Source organism: Equus przewalskii, chromosome 1 (assembly GCF_037783145.1).
Source record: "Equus przewalskii isolate Varuska chromosome 1, EquPr2, whole genome shotgun sequence".
Taxonomy (NCBI): Eukaryota; Metazoa; Chordata; class Mammalia; order Perissodactyla; family Equidae; genus Equus; species Equus przewalskii.
Window position 1 is genome coordinate 37,435,273 of NC_091831.1, and position 22,716 is coordinate 37,457,988.

The following is a 22,716-nucleotide window of genomic DNA, read 5'->3' on the forward strand; positions in this document are numbered from 1 at the left end:
AGTAGTCCAATCAAGTTCGCGTCCTTTTCCATTCCATCCGCAGCCGCCCTACCTCAACAGTACCTCTCCAACTGCAGCCCACCTTATATTCTGCAAGGCTGATTTTATTCCATCACATTTGAGTCCTCTTCTCAAAGAATGTCAGTGTCTCCTCTTTACAACAGAAACGTGTTTATATTTCTTAGCTTGTCATATGAGACCCTTCACAGGGTGACCCTAACACACCTTTCCACACTTTTCTTCAGACAAACCGAAAGGATCACTCTCTCCCACAGTCCACTCTGCAGGCTCTACATCCTACCTATCCTTCAAAACCCTTCTCCATACAAAAAGCTACGCTGATTATCCTCAGTGTAATCTCTCCCTTTTAGACCCTTACTTCTCTCCTATTACATTTTCCCTTTATTTTGATTTACAGTTACATTCACTCTTTATCTCCTCCATTAGAGGATGGCAAAATCTTTGAGAGAAACCAGTCACATTTGGTAAACGTATAACCTGGGCAATGTTACTTATCCTAAATCTCAGCTATTTTGACTGTAAAATGAAAATAAGAGTGCCAGTTTTCTAGAGTGGTGAGGATTAAATGAGACAATATACATAGAGTTAGCACACAGTAAAAACTGAATGTCATTTTTTCCCAAAAATGTTTAGCATAATTGGCTTGTACACAGATTACTAAAAAAAAAAAAAAAAAAAGTTTAAAAAGTTTCTTGCAACAAATGTGTCCTCTTAGAAAACACAACACGAAAGAAGGTATTGATTTCCTAAGTTAACTCGATAAACAGGAACTTTCCTCCTGTCCTAGCTGTTAGCTCATAGGCAAGCATAAAGCAACCGGAAAGGTCAAAGGCATCATTCCCTGGACACACCGCCACTGACAATGTGCACGGAATAGGCTCTGCGTGGAAGCATCCTATCCGCTCGGGAAAACGTGCCTAGGGTGCAAGAGAGCGCGCAGAGACGACAGGCAGGGCTCTGGAGTCCGGCCTCCGCGCTGGAAGCCCTTGGCCAGGCTCCGCACATCCGTGCCCGGGGCTCAGCTTCCCCTTCCAGACACTGGGATTCACGGCCCTGCCTTTCCCACAGGTTTGCCGGGAAGTAAGGGAAAGTCCTCTCAAAGAGGAAATGCACGGCCCGACCGGGGGCGGGTCCAGCCCGTAAGCCCGAGAGCCCTGTCAGCGAGACAGTTAAAGGAAGCAAGTCCCTGCAGGGCCGGGCCAGAAGGGAACTTTTCCGCCGCCCCGGCGGGAGCGGGCGGCAGGCCCTGGGCGGTCCCACGCAAGCCCGCCCCGCCCGCCGGCAGGTGCCCGGGCCCGGCCGCCGCGCCGCCGCGCTGCGCGGAGGAGGACGCGCCGCCTCCCCGGCCCCCGCCGCCCGCCGCCCGCCGCCCCGAGGGGAGAGCGCGGCTCCGAAGCCCAGAGACTGCGGCCCGCCCCCGCCCCCGCCCCCGCCCCCGCGGGCTCCCCGGGCTCCCGGCGGCGCCGGCCGCGGCAGGTGCCAGGAGGTGCCCCTCGCCCCGGGCGCCAACTCGGGCGGGGAGCGCGGGGGCGGCCGCAGTCCGGCCACTCGGCAGCTCCCGAGCCCGCCCAGGACCTACCCCGCGGCCGCGGCCGCCGCCGCTCCTCGCCCGCCAGCGCGCCGGCCTCAGAGGGAAGGAAAGTGAAAGAGAAACAGCGCCCGCCGCGGCCTGGCCGGTCCCCGCGCCCCGTCCGCCCTCCCCCTGCAGGCGGGAGCGCGCCGGCTCCGCGGGGCCACTCGGCTCGGGCCCGATAGGGCGCGGCGGGCCTCGGGGCCCAGGGCCGGTGCCGCCTCCAAGGGCAACTCCACCCCCTTCCAACCGCCGGCGCCGCCGCTGGCCACGCCCCCGGCCACGCCCGCCGCCCGCGCGCCTCACAGGTGCCGCCGACGCCCCGCCCGCCCCGCCGCCGCAGCTCCCGGGCGACGCGCAGCTCTGGCCAAATTCTACCTCGGGTCTTCTCACCACCAGCCTCTCTCGGTTGTTTTCATCATAACAATGTCTGGTATATTTTCCCTGGCGGATGTAAAAACAACGGTCAGTGTTGAGAATGAGTCACCCTGAGAAACTGTCTACTCGGCTGCGTCTTCCCCAAGCCAGTCCCATGTGGGCCGCAGCGGGATGGACATCCCTTGATTTGCACCGTATTTAAAAATCACTAACGAACTTGTTACTGTGGGGTGGGTCCAGAGATCATGACATTTGACAACTGTAAGCAAGAGGGAGCGGGGTGGGGGTGTTAGTGGAAAGGTAAAGAGTTACCACTGTTTGCAAGGTTCAAAACAAAACAAACAAAACCCCCCAGTGCTCTTTTAGTGGACTTTGAGATGGACAAGAGAACATTCATTGCAAAAAGAATTGCTGAAAAGCATGCATTAAAGGATTCCTCACAGTCATTCAATCCTATTCTACTGCATTCCACAAACTTACAAATTTCTACTACAACCACTATTTTGCTAAACATAAATTAGACCTGATTCTTTGCTTCTTGGAAGACTGCAATCCAGTAATCCTAGGGTAGCAGGCAAAGCAGTGTGGTCTCCATCGATAAAACACACGTTAGAATGGACATCTCAAAGAGAATTAGCAAAGGGCAGCTTCAATCTTGTGTATAATAAAGAGGAAAAGATGTTACAATTACATCATCTTTGCTTCCGTGATGGTCTGAGCAGTGATGGTCAGGGAGCTGACAGTAAAGGGGGGAGTGATTAATGCAAAGTATTTGTTTTACCTCCAGTTGACCAAGACACCTTCCTTACTACCAGGGAGACAGCCTGTGGTGATGGCTCTCATGGCAAACCAACGGACCCAATGACCACTGGTCCAGCAGCTGTACAGCTGTTCAAAGATCCATTCCAAATTTAAAACACACAAAGAAGTAGACCAAGATAGCTTTTAAAAATATCCAATTTATAATTAAACATGCAGAGTGGACATAAAATTTTAAAAATTACCATTTTTAATATCATAGCAAGAGCAATACATTTTCTGAAATAGCTTTCAATGACCACATTTTTATAGTCCTTATAAGAACCATTTTGAAAAAGTATACATGCCAATTTCAAAGCTGGGATCAACTTCAATAAGTCACAGCAATCACAATGAGCACAGAAAACAAGTCAGGTCAAATGACTTTATAGCTGAAGGATTACTCTTCAGACCTTTCATCTCGGAGACTAAACAGATCAATACGTGAAAAGTCACCCTACTTCTAATGTATTTAAAATATGTAAGGGAAGATATTACTGTATATACTACAACATACACAGTATGACTTGGTATCTTCTGATTTTGCATCTGAACCTATGTTAAATATATTTTTAAAGAATAACAATGAAGTCTAGGGGGCTTAAATGTGATTGATTGGTAATCACCAGCAAGTGAGGTCAAGCAGCATTCACTGAGGAGGTGAGTGTGGGCACGGGTGTTCGGAGGACTTAGATCAGCAATGCAGGGAGGGCTTCCAATGTGCTAGAGAGCAGAACCTGAAGAGAGATGTGGAGGTGGGGTTGTCCTAACTGAAACTGCGATGACAGACTTGCGGGTGGGGGAGAGAATCACTACCTTTGTAAGGAAATGTGTGCTTTGTGTCCCTGGAGGCACACAGTTTGTAGTAAAATGTTCGGTTGTTTCTCCTTTCCCCTCTTCAGCAACCACCCCACCTTTCCCATTCCAAGAAGAAAATACACACACACAAAAAGGAAAACAGAACAAAACAAAAAAATTCAAACATTTGTCTGGTTAAAAAAATAATAAAAGAAATGGCAAGAAGGAAATGCTACGAAGGGGCAAGTTTCCTGAGCTACGTGTAGGTCATTTAAACATTGGAGTTGCAGCTGCCTCTCCTCCTCCCCTGGGGCTGCTTTCCAGTAACTTATCCCTCAGTCCCTTGGTTCTGATGGTGGGGGCTGGAACAAACTACAGAAGCTTCAATATGAGGTGGTGGCGCTGATAACCAATCTCAAGTACCAGTGGCACCGTCAAGTAAACAAAGGCCTGGAAGCAACTGGATGTACAGGTCCAGCAAAAAGAATACGCAGATGGAAGAATCAGAGCTGGTAGTCCCCTTGTGACTAATCTGCTTCAGCTTTCTCATTTTATAGCTGTAGAAACCAAGATCCTGAGAAGTAGCAAATTCGTAATCTCAGCTTCTTTTGGCAGAGTCAAGACCAAAACAAAGGTGCCAGTTCCATATTCTTTACACTTCTCAAGAGAATTCTCAAGCCAAGCATTTAAGGAAGTTCTGGTAAGAAACAAATTAACTTAAAAGAAAATAAAAGAACAAAGGGAGAGAAGGATGGATGAAGGGAGGGAGGGAAATAACTGCCTAGATGGTATTAGAAGTGAACTGGCCACTGGTGACTTCCTAGCAAAGGATAAGCCCAAAGCGGTAACTTGTTTCATTTGATTATTGATCCAGATTCTTCCAGGAAACCCATTAATAGCTCCTGATAACCCATGGAACTACCTGGAGCTATGTGTATACCTAAGAAATGTTTTCATTACTTTATATTTTATGTAGATTTTTATTTCAGTTAAGGCTGGGCAATGGATGGGTAATTCCATACTGGGAAGTTGACATTCCTTCCTTGCCTAATAAATGTAGCATCAATGAATTGATGTTTAATAGCATAACATTTTAAAAATAGGGTTATATTTTACCATTTCCCTGAAATATTAAACGACTTTTTCATTATCATAAATTATTTTATAGCCTAAGTATGCTATTTAATCTTTTAACATAGAGTATCTCCAACATAAAACTACCCTCTGTATTCTAAAAGTTTTCCTACAGAGATTTCAGAAAACATCAAAATTTAAAGTGTCCTACTGGACCCAAATGTATTTATTTTATGGCCATGGATACTACAGCTAAAAATCTATGGTTGCCTAAAATCAATGATGCAGGAGTGGGAAGGGAACAGAGAACTGAAGGACTTCCAATCACCCCTGACCATGTCTCTTTATCTCTTAATGCCCCCTCCCCTGCAATCAATAATTCTCAAGGACTCTCTCTGCTAACTGTCTCTTGAATCCTTCCACTTAACCTACCCTGGTTTCAGATCACTATCATCTCTACCCTCTATTACTTCATTGAACTCTTAAGTAGCCTCCCTATAGCTCTTCTCTGCCAAACCACTCCCCACTGCACAGCCAGAGGACGCTTTCTAACTACACATTTGATCATGCTGCTCCCTGGCTTAAAAAACCCTTGTTCTTAGGAGAAAGCCCAAACACTTAATAAGCACATCCGGGATCCCCCTCCCTTGATCTACATGTTGCAGCCATAATGAACCTCTTTACCCTCTAGCTAGAGACAGGTCTTCTTTCAAATGAGCACCCTGTCCCAATCCCCTTATCCTTCCCCACCCTTGCTAAATCTGGCCAATCCTTATTTATCCTTTAGGTATCAGATGATGTCAAAGGCCACCTTCCCAGACACCTCAAAGCTGCTGAGGAGCCTCCTGGATACACGTATACCACATACATACATAATAACTCATTCTCTCAAGTCCCATATAACACCATCTTGGATTATCTGGTTTACTTGTCTGAACCTTCTACTAGCGTGTAAGCCCAGTGGATCCATCGCTTGACTGTGCAGCCCTAGCAGAGTGGATGGCAAATGGTAAACACTCAAATAAATATTGACTGAAAAGCCGAGTATCTGCACACACATTAAGACATACCCTGTATTCTTTCTTTGGTTTCTTCTTTGAGGGGTCTTTACAAAGGATGTGTTAAGGCATAATCCATGTCCTCTAGGACTACTAATTAAAGTCACACCAGGGAGTAGAGACTTATCCACAAGAAAAAAGATGGAGCAATACACCAAATTTATTAATAACATGTTAAATGGAACATGATCAAATGACAAAAACTCCCGTTGAAGGAAGGCATACTATGGGTGGTCAAGAAATTAGTCCTACATGCTTAAGACTCGTGTCAGTTACAAAAACAGCAAGGCAAAATACCAAAAGCTATGGATATGAAAAATAAGTGAGAAAGCCAGAAAAAAAGAGAGAAATTAAGTCAATATACTAAAAGTGAATACAGACAAATAGCATTAGGTATAGGGACAAGGTTAGTCTGTGAAAGACTGTGCAACTAGCTAAGTAAGTGTTTTAAGGTGCTTTAAATACATTATGCTAAAGACACAGACCAACAAAAATTTTTTCTCCTTTGAGAGGCAGAAAAAACTAGCTGTAGTTTCTTTACTGTGGTGTCAACAGTTGGCTGGAACAAATTCTAGTTATACTGCAAGAACAGAGAATGTAACTAAAATAGGAGCAGACTATAAGGAAAACCTGGATTTACTCCAACTATCAGGGTTATGATATTTTAAAACATCATTATAGAACCACAACTATTATTCTGGGAGGTCAGAATAAATCCCTGAGGATCATAAACAGACAAATGACTCAAGAATATTCCATCAAATCTGAACATAGATGATTCTAATGTTAGGAGTGATTATAGAAAAGTTAGAAAAAAATGTGCTACCAAAAAAAGATAAGAAATTCAATTGGAGGAAATGCAATATAGAAACTTAGTGACATAAACAATCAGAGGAGACTAGGCACGTGAATTGAAAAGGTCCTGATTTTACAGGTAGCTATGGTGTAGAAGGACGGACGCTGGACCCAGAGTCAAGAGAACCTGATTTTTAGTCAGGACAAGTCACTTGACTTCCCTTGGCTTCATTTTCTTCCTATGAAAATTGAGGTTAATATTATCATCTTAATCACTGGTCTACAGGGAAGATTTTCTTTATATACTTGTGGGTTGTTATAATGAGCACATAGAAGATTAAATGAGATAAGTGAGAAATGTTTTTTAAATTGTAAACTGTAAAGGACTGTCAAAATACAAGGTATAAGTAGTAGTTCTGTGGACCACCAGCAGAATAGTACCTAGTAATCCTGTTCCACCCAGCAGAGGTCCTCATACTAAGATATATCCCAAGAATGTAGAATGAATAAGACACTCCAGGCAGGGCAGGGCAATGGATCTAGGACAGGGCATTCAGTAAGGAACACAACCATCAGAAAGCACTCCTTCCCCTGAACTCAATAGCCATCACATCCAATTTTTAAAAACAAGATGGAGAAACCTAAATATTTTACTAAGCAATTCAAAGTCATACAAAGAAAACTAGTTCCCCACATATGTCTAATAATTTGGGTTAGTTCAACATTGCAGAAGTGGTTGGTGAAATCTTTATTCACTCCCCTTGACTGAACGGGTAGCAGAAATGTTTTCCATTAAAATGCAAATTCCTCAGGTGGGGTCATAATTAAGCCCTCATGAGCCATCTCTTGAGCTATGGGTTCCCAGCTTGCCAGGATTAGTAGACTTCTTAGTCCATAGGAAGGGAGAAAGGCCAAGGAAGGACACAAGGCTTAAGTTATGAGTTAACACTTTAGCAGGGTATTAACCATAACGCTTTGCTGGCTGGGAGGCTGGGGAGCCAGCATGGAGAAGGAAAGCGTATCTGAAAGAGGAGATGGCAAACCACTTAGATGACCTTCTCTCTTATACTTCACTTTGTAATTCCATCTTGGACCAAAAACAAAACAACTCTTGAAAACAAAAGCCAAATTAGTGTGTTCATATTGTCTTCAACTATTCAAAGACTTAATGACTAAGATACTGATGCATTTTTGTTCAGGTTTGCAGAAAAGCTAAGCAAAAATTGGCCTAAATTAGAGCAGGAGGACATTAGCTATAAGATAGGTATAGATAGATATTCTTTTTTTTTTTTTAACATTGGCACCTGAGCTAACATCTGTTACCAATCTTTTTTTTTTTTCTTCTTCTTCTTCTCCTCCTCCTCCTCCTCCCCAAAGCCCCGCAGTACATAGCTGTATATTCTAGTTGAGAGTGCCTCTGGTTGTGCTATGTGGGACGCTGCCTCAGCATGGCTTGATGAGCGGTGCCATGTCCCCACCCAGGATCCAAACTGGCAAGACCCTCGGCCACCGAAGCAGAGTGTGCGAACTTAACCACTCGGCCATGGGGCCAGCCCCAAGACAGACATACTTAATTGTCTATCTTCTGCATGATAAACCCTACAATAGTCTCAGAAGCTGGGATAACTTGTCCTTGATAGTTCAAGAAGAAAGAAATAGTTTTTGTCTTCACTCTAGAAAGGGGTTATTCTAGTTGACTGGAAAACCTCCTGGCAGTTATCAAAGCTTCCTTTGATACCTTCTTGATAAGAAGTTAAAAAAAAGCACCAGCATCAAAGCATCTTAGATTAGATGACTAATGCGAATACAAGACGGCTGCATAGAAAGTGGTTAGCAGAGCATAAGCTCCATGAGGGCAAGGCTTTTATCATTAGAATCAAGCCTAAAACATAGTAGGCTGCCATTAAGTATTTGCTGAATGAATGAATGAATGAACAAATGAACAAGCAAATAAATGAAATCTGACTTTGTAGTCAAGACAGCCCAGGTTCAAATTCTGGCACAACCTCTTACTGGCTATGTATCCTAGGGCAAATAACTATTCTGTGTCTCAGTTTTCTCATCACCTAAATGTATATAATAAAAGTGCATGTCTCAGGGCCAGCCCAGCGGTGCAGTGGTTAAGTGCGCATGTTCTGCTTCGGCGGCCTGGGGTTCACCAGTTCAGATCCTGGGTGTGGACATGGCACCGCTTGGCAAGCCATGCTGTGGCAGGCATCCCACATATAAAGTAGAGGAAGATGGGCACGGATGCTAGCTCAGGGCCAGTCTTCCTCAGAAAAAAGAAGACTTTTGTTTTTTAACATTGGCACCTGAGCAGTTAGCTCAGGGCTAATCTTCCTCAAAAAAAAAAAAAAAAGTACACGTCTCATAGGAGTTTTCAAGAGGATTCTATGAGATGATACAAGTAATGCACTTCATACACAGTAAGCAAACAAATGCTTGCTGAACTAATTTTAAGAATTTCATATCTATATCCTTCCCTGCTCTTCGGACAAAACAACAATGAAACATAGGACACAATTTAAGGCATGGTGATAAACAAATAGAACAAACGCCTTAAGTACAATTTATTTGCTTTTAGGATGTACACGGAGGCAACAGTTAGTCACCTAACTTCCATACCAGGTGCCCTTCCTCCCCCTACAAGAATTTTTAAATAAGGTTACTCTCTAAGTGGTAAATGAGTAAAATATGAAAATCATGGCTTAAATTACTCATCTCAAGATGAACTTAAGAAATAGGATGTACACAGAAGTCGAAAGAGTTTTATGAACATTGAAAACTCCAATTGAGTGAGCTGGGTATAGTCTTAGGCAGGCAGGACTGAAATGTGACATATTTCGTAAACTAAAACATAATCTATTATATCCTACCCTGTCTGGAATAACTTTATGAAAACAGAAAAACGATGAGCAAGGAGCACAAAAAAGGGAAGTGGAAAGGGCAAGATGTGGGCAGTGCGTGGGCACCACTGTGTAGGGCAGGGAGACACAGAATTGGGCAAACTCTGAACTAGTCGCCAGAGAAGTGTGCTCTGATCCTACCAGGAGTGGTAATGAGACCTGAATTATCATCCTTTGTCTACCCTCTAATTCCAATGCCCACAAATTTACTTTCTGAGTATTAATTTGTGCTCTCTTGTACAAAAATACTGGAAGCAAAACCTGAACTTCAAAATTAATATTTTGTGACTATTTCACTGTAAAGCTAGCCCTGGTGGTCTACTGGTTAAGATCTGGTGTTCTCACAGCCATGGTCCAGGCTCCTTTCCTGGCCAGGGAACCACACCACCAGTCTGTCGGTTGTCATACTGTGATGGCTGCATGTTGCTGTGATGCTGAAAGCTATGCCACTGGCTTTTCAAATATCAGCAGGGTCACCCACAGTTGACAGGTTTCAGCAGAGCTTCCAGACTGAAACAGACTAGGAAAAAGGACCTGGCCATCCACTTTCAAAAAAAATGGGCCATGAAAACTCTATGAATAGCAGCGAAGCACTGTCTGATATAGCGCCAAAGGTGACAGGATGGCACAAAAAGACCAGGTAGGGTTCTGCTCTGCTGTACACAGGGTCACTAGGAGATGGAATCGACTTGATGGCACTAACAACAACAAATTCCACTGTAAATTTTAGGATCTTCCTGTTTTGCTTTAATTGACCAATATCATGATACTGTGTATATTCTTCAAAGAAAGATACCAAAATGTACCATTTTAGAGCTGAGGCCATTAAGAAAAGTTGATCAGCTAGCTCACCCTGGGCCAAGCCAAGTGTTGGATCAGCAGGGACAAGGCTAGAATTTCCCTGTTTCTGTAAAGCATACTTCCTTCAATTAAACAAGTTATGGATAAGCTAGTCACAAAAAGACAAATACTGTATGATTCCACTTACATGAGGTATCTAGAGTAGTCCAATTCATAGAGACAGAAAGTAGGATGGTGGTTGCCAGGGACTAGGGGTAGGGGAGACAGACAATTATTGTTTAATGGATATAGAGTTTCAGTTCAGGAAGATGAAAAAGTTCTGGAGATGGATGGTGGTGATGGTCATACAACAATATGAATGTACTTAATGCCACTGAACTGTACACTTAAAAATGGTTAAATGATAACATTTATGTTACATACATTTTATCACAATTTAAAAAAAGTTATTGGAAAAATATCTTCCTTTTAAAAAAGAAAAAGAAAATCACCAGCAAACAGTAAGACCTTCGGCAAGTCACTTCATGAGCCTTGATCTGCCCATCCATAAAATCACTTTAGACTTGGGATACATAATCTCTAATGGGCTTTGAAGTTCTTCAATTATATGGTTGTACAATTTGGAAGCATCAGCTAGAGCAGGGGTCAGCAAATTTTATCTGTAATGGGTTAGATAGTAAAATTTTAGTCTTTTGTGGGCCATATGGTTTCTGTCGCAACTACTCAACTCTGCTCATATATGGCCAAAAATGCCAGAACAATATGTAAACAAATGGATGTAGCTGTATTCCAATAAAATTTTATTTAAGAAAATGGCAGTGGGCCAGATTTGGCCCTTGGGTTGTAGTTTGCCAACTCGTGACCTTGAGAATATCCCTGTGAACATGTATGGATGATAGCGATTAAAAATTTTCCTGTATCCCAGGGTTGATAATTTCTACAATTCCAATAAGCTCTTGATGACAGTTTCAAACCAGAACACTTCTAGTGCAACATCTTAACCTAACTCTATGATTTCTATTTTCCAGGCAATGAGTAGAATATAGTGGCTTAACTTCTGGAAGGTAGTGATACCATCATCATCATCATGAAACAGCTCAGAGAGTCAGAAACTTTTATTCTTCCTTGTACAGGGTTGTATAATCTAGTCTTTCTCCTATGTCACAATGGAGAAAGTCTACCAACAAAGAAAAAAGGAATATTAAACAAAAACATTCTCTCCTGTTTACCAAAAAACAGGCTTAGTCTCTTACCTCTGACTTCAAGATACTAAACAGATCTAGTGACATTTAAAGAGAAAGTATTTTCCCATTCTACCTGGGGTTCTAAAGTGCTCATCTAAGAGAAAACACAGGGCTTCGAGGGGTAAGCTATCTGCTTACATACTTACAGACAGTGCTGCAAGCAGGCCTGACCTGGGGAAGTCATGCTGGAGTGTGCGTATATGTCAACTCCAGCCTCACTGTGGCCAGCCTCAGCAGACTAGATCCTGGTCTGAGAAGAAGCCCAGAATGAGAGGGTGGTGAGAGTTCACCATACCATCTCTTTTGAAGGACAGCAGCTGCAATAAGAGAGGACACATTTGAATAAGGATACTGCAAGTGTGGGTACCAGACCTGGCCAGACAGTCTAAGGAGCAGGAAGGATGCTTCTATTTCTAGAATGCTAAACGAAGAAAGTGACACAGCTGACAGGTACTGATGATATGCTCCCCTTCTGGCTTTTTGGATGACTGTTATATGCAAACAAGAACAATCTGTGAACAAGGGAAAAGAGTTTCAAAGTACTTTTCAGGCAAGTCATCAAGACTGAGGCCCATTCACTATCTACATGGTTGAATTACAAGAGAGGAGGCTTTGCTATTAGATCATTTGAATATTGACATTTTAATTTACTACATTGAGAAAACTGCACAAAAATCCAAGGACGAGAGGTAATTACTTGTATTCACTTATGCTTTTAAAAAGGAAGTTTTGTCAAGAATTGTTGTTCTTGATATAACAACTTACAATGACATATCACTTCCTAAAATTTTAGAAGGATGACACTTATCACAAATACTGACAAGGAAATTAATTGGAACTTGATGATCATAAATTAGTAGATCACCATTTCCTTTACGGTATTTCCTAAACAATTTATTCGTTAATCCTTTTTACCAATGAAGTCTGAAGTTTTAAGTGGAGTACTCATTTCTACTGGAAAAGGAAAAGAATTTCTGTAATTAGAAACTGAACTTATAAGCATAGGCATGAGTGCTTGTATGAAGTCTTTATGTCATATAAAATAATTAACTTTAGAAGTATCCAACAATAAACTAGTCATTAATAAAACTGAATAAATAGAATTTAGCTTTTTAAAGTTGACATTTATAAAACCCATACTCGACAACAATGTGAACATTTCACACTTCTATACTTTGTCCATTAACTTCATTATTTTAATATTTAATATTAGGTATTAATATGCACAGATTTATTCTAAATGCCTGCTATGGGTTGAATTGTGTCCCCCCAAAAAATATGTTGAAATGCTAACCCCTGGAACCTATGAATGTGACCTGATTTGAAGATAAGTTCTTTGAAGGTATAATCAAGTTACAACAACGTCATAGTACAGTAGTTGGGCTCTTAGTCCAATAGGACTAGTGTCCTTAAAAGAACAAGGAGAATGCCATGTGAAGACGCAGACACACAGAGAGAAGATGGCCCTAGGACAACACAGGTAGAGATTGAAGCAGCAGCACCAGAACTGCATTGTAGGGGAGGGGAAAATCCTTCCAAGGATGTTTCCACCAGAAGAAGGGACTACAACTCAACTAACTCTGGGTAAAAAAATTTAAGGAAACTGATCAAATTTAGGACCATGGCTATGGGAAATCAGGGAGACTCTGTCCAGGCACAAGAGCACTGAGAACCCAGTTGAACTGGATAAAATATTTCTAGTAGTACTGATTTGCAGACAGCCATGCTGGCAAAGGAGCAGGACAAACAGACGAATGGACTGGCCAAAAGGCTAAACAACTGCAGATAAAGTGTGGTGTAGGAAGGCAGCTGAGAGACAGTTAAGGATGGTTACATTCAGATCTGGGGAAGACAAGGAAGGAAAGGGATCCAGAGGGTGGTTGACTGAACTAAACAGAAAGGGAGGAGTAGTGAATCCCCATTCATACTAATGTAATTTCCAAGTGTATAAGCCAGAATATGGTTATTTTAAAATCAATTTATACTGCAGTTAATTCTAGATATTCTTTTGGATCACTTCAAAGGAATTCTGATAGAGATTAATACTTATAATATCTGGCATAGACCTAATTTGTGCTAGATATAGCCAAATTGTTAGGTTGATTACTTGACACATATATATACATACATAAACATATACATATATGTACACACACATATGCATGGTATATTTTAAAGACTGCAGAGACTAAGACCTAGAGAGGTGTATTTCTTCAAACATTACAGTCACACTTTTAACTGATTATCTCTTTTATATTTTATAAGACACAAATATCATCCAGACTAATGAACAACTGTTGATGTCAGTAAATGCACGGCATTGTATCTGGAGTGCCAGACCAGAACTATTAGCATTTATAAGTTTTGACCCTTGAAACCACTCAAATTGCACATAAGAACACTCCATACCATATGTGGAAACACATATAACATTCAGAATCAAAATACAGACAAGCAGCACTTAGGAAGTAAAACTTAACTGTGATAAAAATGTGAGTGTTTTGTAATGTTATCCTCTGAAGATGCAGATTCTTTGTGTGGTGTGATGCTCATGCTGTAATTTTTTTCATCCAGTTTCTACCATGAAGATAGGACTGAAGTGCAACTTATTCATATCTTTACAAAGATAGAAGACATAAAGCTTTAGAAAAATTCAAACATTCTACTAGATGAATTAAACTTACTTTCAGCTAAAAATATTATCGTTAAAAGAAGGAAAAGCTTCAAGGAAAGGTATGAAACAGAATTCCTGTTTTTATAGAGAGCTGCACTCCATTTTCTTATCCACCCAAAGTGTAAATACAACAAATAAAATTAGCTTGCATGAGTTACTGAAGTTATACACGACAGTTCTTGTAGGGATATTTCCAGTTGTTTTCCATTTTGATTTATTCAGATTCAATTCTCTAGCTCATCCCTGTCAGCACAGCAGCTTCTGGTTACACAATATAAAATATTAACTAAGAAAAAAAAAAGCCAGCAAACAAACTTTCAGTTATTTCTGGCCCAATAATTCACTTCCTCTAACTGACCAGCATCGGAGTTCTCCACGGCTATTAAGGGACACTGCCAATTACTCTGATCAAATCACTTCTGAATGACTGTCAAGCAGGATCATTCCTAAAGTCTGTGAAATAGAGATGCAGTGAAAAAAGAATGGCTTCGCTCAACCCGTAATCTTGCACACTTTCCTGCGCCTTCCCGTAAAGGCTGGAAATCCGACGACACCTCTAAAATCCTGTCTTCAACTCCATCCGGGCAAAAGGCAACTCCACAAAGCCTCCTCAAGCTTCACTCAACCTGACCTGCATGTCACAGTCAGCCTTCCAGAGCACAGCCACCATGGCTGCTCTTGCCTGCCTAAGAACCAGTGACGTAAGGAGCTCTACCAAGCACCCAGCGCTGTGCTGTCCGCGATTGTTTCTTATTCCTTCCAGCAACCCTGTGAGATAGATACAATCACTGTCCTCATTTTACAAATGAAACCGTGGCACAGAGAGTTCGCATGACAACCAGGAGGCCACAGCTCATGACAGATGGAGGCAGGGGTAGACCTCGCAGAGCTGCACCAGGACAGTCCTGGGGCTGCTGCAGCACCTTCCAGGCCACTCTGCTCTGTGACAGTGTAACGCCTCTGGGGCCTGGCACCAAACTTTATCACCTTATCTCTGCTCTTTTCAGCTTGAAACCTCTGCTCCACAGCTGGACCAGGCTTCTCACTGTCCGTCAAACACGTGGCAAATGCCAACCTCTAGCCTTTGCTTATGCTGCTCCCTACTAAATGGAATACCCTCCCTCTTTCTCTTCACCATCCCTTATGGCCAACTGCAATTCTCCAGCCTCCAAACTGTTCCTTCTTCCACCTTTCCACCTCATTTGAGTCTCTCTTTTCTGAGAACTACTGGAGACTCGTGCACCTGATATTTAACTGGTTTACTACTGGTATTGATGTTGTGTGTTTATGCAGTCTATCCAGTCAGATGGTAAACAAGCTGAAGGCAGGGACTGACAGGGCCCAGGACAGGTCTGTGAGCCTAGGAAACACTCAATAAATGCTGGCTGAATTCATAATAACCTTTACAGCAATACAGTCAGTAAAATTAATGTGGCACACTGTCACGAAGTAACACTCTAAGCAATCATCTCAAGACTTTTTGGGTAACATTAAAGACACACATAACTTCCAGTGTATCCTTCAACCTAACAACCAATTCCCCCAGCTAATCATGCCAACTAAGCAGGTATTTCTGTGTTTGGATATAGCAAGTCAGTCTCTGCATATGTGTGTGTATAAACAGCCAGAGACTGACATTCGAGCAATGTTTAAACAAAGCATTGCAAATATAATGAGGGATCCAAGTTTGTTGGAATCAAAATGATGCTTTTAAAAAGCTGCTAAGATGGGAAATGAAGATAAAATGCACTCAGTTGCCAGTCCTTTTTGCTCTGGATCATTTATTTAACAAACACTCCCTAGTACCTACATGTTAAACACTGTTTGGGGCTCTGTGAAGGATGCTGCCATAGTCCTACGGAGGTTTTTGTGAAGCAGCCCACCTGTCTGAGAACTGTTCCATGTCAGAATGAGATATTCTTCTATATTTGAATGCGAGAAGAGGTGAGACTTGCTCTCCCATTTACTAGTATCACCAGAATTCAAACACAGTTCTGAGAACTTATTAAGATACATAGAAATCTGAGTCAGAATCTGAAACATTTCTGGTTTTCAGTGATTTTTTTTTTTAAGAGTAGCTCACAGGAGAGAGAAGGGAGAGACCAACAGCAGAAAGCAGGTGTGGGCTAATTGGTACCAGGTGGCTAGCACTGGAGGCACTGAGACAGCCCTTCTGCTTTCCACAGGGCCTGGCACCCTGCCACAGCCATGCCCCTGTACACTGACAGTGGCCCACACAGATCACAGGCTCTGTGGGCCCTGTGCTTCCACAGCAACCACTGAACCTCTGTGGGACAATCACCTCTTACCAGGCTAAGCCAATTATGCAGTTTGCTGTTAGAAATCTTCAGGTGGCATCTTCCAACAAAGAAAACTTAAAAGGTCTCTACTTGTTCATGTCTCTGATGAGAAGATTTCCAGGTTAGCTTTTAGAGGTAATGTTTTCATAGTGTGGCTATATTAAACACCCTTCTGAAACACATAATTACTCAGAGAGGAAGAATAAACCCCCTACCAACTCCACAGAGTTCAATGAGCATGTAAGTACGTGCTGTGACCAAGAAAGGGATCGCAAGAGCTACAGCACTCTCTGGCAGAGAAGCGGGCTCTAGCACCAGGGAGATCTCTGCAATAAGGGTGAGAGTGCCTAGCACCCTCAGCAGGGTGGTGGGGCAGCCTTCTGGAAAGATGGGGGAGCTATGAGCACACTGGAACGTATGGAGTCGTGAATCATTCGTAAGTCAGAAAGTGCCCAAGCTTTATTCAAGTCTAATACCATGCTCAGCTGTCTAGCTAAACGCCAGAAACAGCAAAAGATACAAATGATAGCGATTAAAACAAACAAACAAACAACAAACAACACTTTCATTTTGGAACTCTCTAGGATTCTGCTAAATGAGTTGGTATGTGCACACTGGTTCCACATTCATTCATTCCCCCAATGCTTACTAGTAGCCGCTAGGACGACTATATGATTTTATATCAACAGGTGTCTTAGTCCAGGCTTCTATAACAAAACACCATAAACTGGTGACTTATAAACAACACAAACTGATTTCTCACAATTCTGGAGGCTGGAAGTCTGAAATCAGCATGCCAGCACCGGTGGGTTCTGGTGAGAGCCCTCCTGCAAGCTGTAGACAGCAGACTACTCATCGTATCCTCACATGGCGCAGAGCGGAGGAAACACGCTCTCTCATGAGGCCTTTCATGAGGACTCCACCCTCACGGCTTCACCCAGTCCTAATTGCCTCCTGAAGGCCCACCTCATAATACCATCATATTGGGAAGGAGGATTTCCACATAGGAATTTGGGGGAGACACAATCATTCAGTCTATAACATTAGGTGTCCTCTGATTTCTGATGCATCCTCTAAGACCTCCACAGAGGGATGCCCTCACTTGTAAAGTTCTCTCCTTCCATAAGGAAGACCCCATCCATTCTTAATAGAATGAAGTAAGGGGAAATATAAAAGTCAGATGACAGACGGGTAAATGAAATTATGTCAGAAAAAAAAGGATTGCTGACAAAAATGTAAATAGATTAAATAAGATTACTAATCAATACAAATACTATGCACATTTGGAATTTCTATGAATGTTATGGTCGCAGACAAACTGCAGATGGCCAGAGCGCCAACAACAATCTGTCTAGAAATGGCTTTAAAAGGAAAAAAGGAAACTATTTGACCAAAAGTCACTGAAATCTGCCAATGATAGGAAACTCATAATTCTTCCAGAGCAAAATACGTGAGTGTGTGTGTGTGTGTGTGTGTGTGAGAGAGAGGAAGATTGTTGCTGAGCTAACATCTGTGCCAATCTTCTATTTTATGTGGGATGCCACCACAGCGTGGCCTGACGAGCGGTGCTAGGTCTGCACCCAGGATCTGAACCTGTGAACCCCAGGCCGCCAAAGCGCAGCGTGTGAACTTAACCACTACACCACCAGCTGGCCCCATGAACATTTTTCTTTTGAAGAGGAGCTCAAACTGCCTAACTTCCCGTGGTATCAAAGTTGGGTCTGAGTAACAGAGAATGCTGGTAGAGACACATCCTCCACTGAAGTTGTCACTATTTCCCCTGATACCAGGTATTGGGAGCTGAAGCAGTTCCCCGAAAGGTCAGAATTTCTAGGGAAATGAAAAAGTAAGCATGAGTGAGGGGAATACAGCGTTCCTCATTATCATAACTTCTCAGAATCAAGTAGCTGGAGTGTAGCTCTTGTCTCCTCCATGCCTACCAGAGCTCATACACCCTTCCAAAGATCAGTCTTTTCCACGTTAATGAGGTGAACTTTTCATACTAATACAGGGAGAGCAAGAAGTATTTTAAGTCTTCCAGATCAGCCTACAGGCACCTTCGCTATGTCAACTGCAGTCCACAGACTGTCAGCATCAGCAGCACCAGGGAGCCTGTTGGGAATGCAGAATCTGGGGCCCCAGGTGATTTGTAAGCAATTAAAATTTCAGAAGTACTGTGAATGTACTAAAAATATTTCCTACTCCTGGGATTAGGTATTTCTCTCCCCAGATGCTAAGGATCAGAGCAGTTAGATAGGCCAACTCTAAGATAATCTGAGCATCAAAATGAAAGATAGTGGGGGTGGCCCCATGGCCAAGCAGTTAAGTTTGCACACTCTGCTTCAGCAGCCCAGGCTTTTGCCGGTTTGGATCCTGGGCCGGACATGGCACCGCTCATCAGGCCACGCTGAGGTGGCATCCCACATGCCACAACTAGAAGGACCCACAACTAAAAATACACAATTATGTACCCGGGGGCTTTGGGGAGAAAAAGGAAAAATAAAATCTTTAAAAACAAAAAATGAAAGATAGTAATGGATTATAACTTATAACACATGAAATTTCAAGAAAAGAATCCATGAGTCCATATTTATAACAAGCAAATAAAACAAATGGGGAGAGGGCTGGCCTGCCCAGTGCAGAGTTCGTATACTCTGCATCGGTGGCCTAGGGTTCGCGGGTTCGGATCCCAGGCGTGCTCACCAAGCCATGCTGTGGCGGCGTCCCACACAGAAAATAGAGGAAGATTGGCACAGATGTTAGCTCAGGAATAATGTTCCTCACCAAGAAAACAAAAACAAAAAACAAGCATACAAACAAAAAACAAATGGGGAAAGCCGAGGCTCTTCTTTATAATAGAATGCCAACTTATAAATATATAAGCAATGCAAGAGTTAGAAAATGACCATTTTGCAACCATCGTTGGTATAATGGATTCAGGCAAGAATCTCTAAGGATCCTAAAACCGTTAGCTGAAAGTTTGTTGGGGAGCAGGATATTTACACAGTTTTGCAGTCTCTCTCCACAGATTATTTATGAATTAATTACAAAGGGAAAAATGTACTTTTAGAGTGGAGAAATCTGTTGGACTCTACTTAAAAGTGACCAAATTTAACATCACTAGTAAGGGGACCACCTGACATCATGTACCTGCTGAGGTGACACACTTAGAAGGATACAATATCACCTCTGTAATATTACTGCCAAAAATGCATAACTCTAATCATGCTGAAACATAAAATAAGCCCTCACTGAGGGACCGTCTACAAAACAGATGGCCAGTACTTTTAAAAAAAATGCTAACATCATGAAAGACAAAGAAAAACTGAGAAAGATTAAAGAAGCTTGATAACTAAATGGAATGTGTGATCCTGGACTGTTCCCTGGATTGAGACTTCCTTCCTGTTGTTAAAAGTACGTTACTGCTGTCAAGGACATCATTGAGACAGGGTTGCACATTAGATAATGCTATTGTATCACCATTACATTTCCTGAATATGGTAATTGTATCTCCTTTGTAGGTGATACAAACTGAAGTATTTAGAGGTGAAGGGTCATATCTGCAACTAATTCTTAAATAGTTCAGTGAGAATTGTAATAATATGTACTCAGAGAGATCAAATGTGGCAAAATGCTAACATGGTGAATCTAAGTGAAAAGTATATGAGTGCTCACTGAATTATTCTGGCAGCTTTTCTGCAGATTTTGAATTTGTCAAAATAAAAAGTTGCAAACCGAAAAAAACCAGAAATAGTGAAAGATTAAAAGTAATGCAAGAAACGGCCCTCATCCCACAACTTCCTAGTAGAGGAATATAGTATAGAATACCATTAACAATTGTACCCTCCCCTACCCAAAGTGGTCTTAAAATTGAACACAGGTAAAAATGGCAGGCTGAAAAAATTCGTCTTTAAAAGATTTTTAGGAAAAAGCACCTTCTAGGCTAAAAGTCCCTTCTTTGAAAGTACACCTCCTAAATCCTTCTTAAATGTGCCAGCAAGTGTTCTCAAAACAGGACTAGAGCAGTGAAGCAAAGATCCTATTCTCATGGAGCTCACATTCTAGTAGAAGGAAACAGACAATAAAAAAAATAGGGGCTGGCCCAGTGGTGTAGTGAAGTTCAGAGCACTTTGCTTCAACAACCGGGGTTCATGGCCCAGAACCCCAGTGCAAACCTACACCACTCCTCAAGCCATGCTGCGGAGGCATCCCACATACAAAATAGAGAAAGATGGTCACAGATGTTAGCTCAGGGCCACCCTTCTTCAAGCAAAAAGAGGAAGATTGGGACAGGTATTAGCTCACGGCCAATCCTCCTCACCAAAAAAAAAAAGTTTACAAGAAAATAAACAATGTCAGGCAGTAATAAGTGCTATAAACAAAAACAAAGCTGAGAGGTACTGAGGGGGAATGTCATTTAAAACAGGGTGGTCAGAGAAGGACTCTAGTCAGGTCACATTGAGCAGAGGCCAGTTGAGTTGAGGAACTACACTGTGTAGGTAAGTAGGGGAAGAGTATGCCAGGCAAAGGGCATAGCATGTGCAAAGGTCCGGAGGCAGGATCCTGTGCTCAGGCTACTGAGGAAGAGAGTAAGGAGGAGAAGAGATTAGAGGTCATGTAGTCCCTCCTGGCCCATTATCAAGACTTTCTCGTTTATTCTGATAAGCTGATTGCTGCCTCCCCCTTTTCCATCTGTCCAATGTCCCGTTTGCTCTGGACAGCCAACTACACAGTCCCATAATGAAGGAACCACTGTGGAGAAACAGCCCAGTTTGCTCTGCTCAGTGTAAGGCTCGTGCAGGTTTCCCCCCTTTCTGCTAGTTCCATCGCAGGTTATTTCTTCTGCATACTAGGAAATGCCCCCTGCCTAACTCCTTTCTCCCTTCCACTCTCGTTTAACCCCCATTCGAAAGTTTCAAAAAGGTTCTCTTTGGTTTGGGAAGTTAAAAAATAATATGAGCCCTTTCACAGCTGATAAGCTTAAGACTTATATTTATAACCTTCAGTGCTGGTTTTCACAGAAGTCGTCCTCCCCTCCTGGATGATAAGTTTGGAAGGGGACCGAGGCACAATAAAGCATTACTGCCATCAGCATAAAAACGGCTTTGAAAATGCTTGGAAAGTGCTTCAGAAAACATCTGTCCCTGGCTCTCCGTTCTCCTTTCAGCAAACCTGCTGTTCTTCAAGTTCTGCTGTTAAGCAGCCTGAAGGCAGGGGTCATCCTGTTCACTCTTATTCCTGGTGACAAGCAGAAGGCCTGGCAAAGAGTAGTTCCTCAATCAATATTTGTGAGATTAATTTACAGATAAAAGATTAAGAAGCCAATTTTTGCTAAGCTGATGGGGGTTGCCAAAATGTTATTGGCCATAGCTTTCACCTCTATTAACTGTGAACACAGTCTGGTGCGTGGCACACAGTAGGAACTTTCTAGGTATTTGATGGATGGAGGAACGGATGGATGGATGACCAACTGCAGTTCAGATAGGAGTTGTGTGGGCTGGCCTGGGAAACACATCATTTATAATATTTAATAACATTGTTTCTAAAGGGAAAAAATGTACCTTGAGCTCAGTTCATAACAATGAGTTTAACAGTGAACTTTGGAATACAACCCTGCCGGGTGTAATACTGATATCTGAGACTGCAGGTACGCTTCGACCAACTCACAGCCTGTGAGGGATTTAGACTGCCACCGCTGACGTGGGGACAGCTGGCAGATATTTGCACCCTGTTACTGAGCTGAGTGTATAGAGACTAAAAGTTTCTAGCAATTTAGAAATTCAGAAAAAAGGAAATTAATTCAGTAACATTCTTTCAAAATATTTGTGAGCAACTGTGCTGGATGACATGGAGAATTAAAGAAGTGAAGATTTTGCCCAACTTAGTGACTCTAATGAGAGAGATATATATTTAGTGCTTTAAAAATAATTATATTTATAGATTTAATCTCATTGGATTGGAAGAACTAGGACCCTAAACCTGTATTACATATAATTTGGTTTACTCAAGAGTTTTTAAAAGTTGTTTATATAGATAAAAAATACAAATTTACTAGACAATTTTCATGTATATATTCAATTTAAATACACTCAATACACACTCTGAATTTTACGAAAATCTTCATTTTGGGCATTTTATGAGAAAGAAGCTAAAACCTGAACACCAAGGAAACTTCAACATTGTGTCCAGATAAAGGGAGTTTATTACATTTCTTGGACTTGGTGGCCTACACAGGATCAAGTCAATACCAAAAGTACTCAAATTTCAGAAAAGAAACTGAGGCAGTTACCAGGGGAAAG

The 22,716-nt window shown here is 42.2% G+C and overlaps 2 protein-coding genes across 13 annotated transcripts in view; one reads left to right on the forward strand and one right to left on the reverse strand.

Moving 5' to 3' along the window:
- PCGF5 (polycomb group ring finger 5) overlaps positions 1 to 22,716 on the reverse strand; it is a 117,665-nt gene that overhangs the window by 62,995 nt on the left and 31,954 nt on the right. For 3 of the 12 annotated variants that reach the window (XM_070610616.1, XM_070610580.1, XM_070610596.1), the window contains exon 1: positions 1,601 to 1,740. The exons of 6 other annotated variants lie outside the window; for them this stretch is intronic. The gene's annotated coding sequence lies outside the window, so the exon portion shown is untranslated. Of the gene's footprint in view, positions 1 to 1,600; positions 1,766 to 11,589; positions 11,761 to 22,716 lie in introns of those variants that run through there. 3 more of the 12 variants (XM_070610603.1, XM_070610567.1, XM_070610556.1) reach the window with 2 other exon arrangements.
- LOC139083297 (basic proline-rich protein-like) lies at positions 451 to 15,517 on the forward strand. The gene is made up of 4 exons (XM_070618808.1): positions 451 to 485; positions 899 to 2,056; positions 4,181 to 4,265; positions 11,228 to 15,517. Exons 1-2 carry the CDS (start codon positions 451 to 453, stop codon positions 2,013 to 2,015), a joined length of 1,152 nt encoding a protein of 383 aa, XP_070474909.1. The 3' UTR covers positions 2,016 to 2,056; positions 4,181 to 4,265; positions 11,228 to 15,517.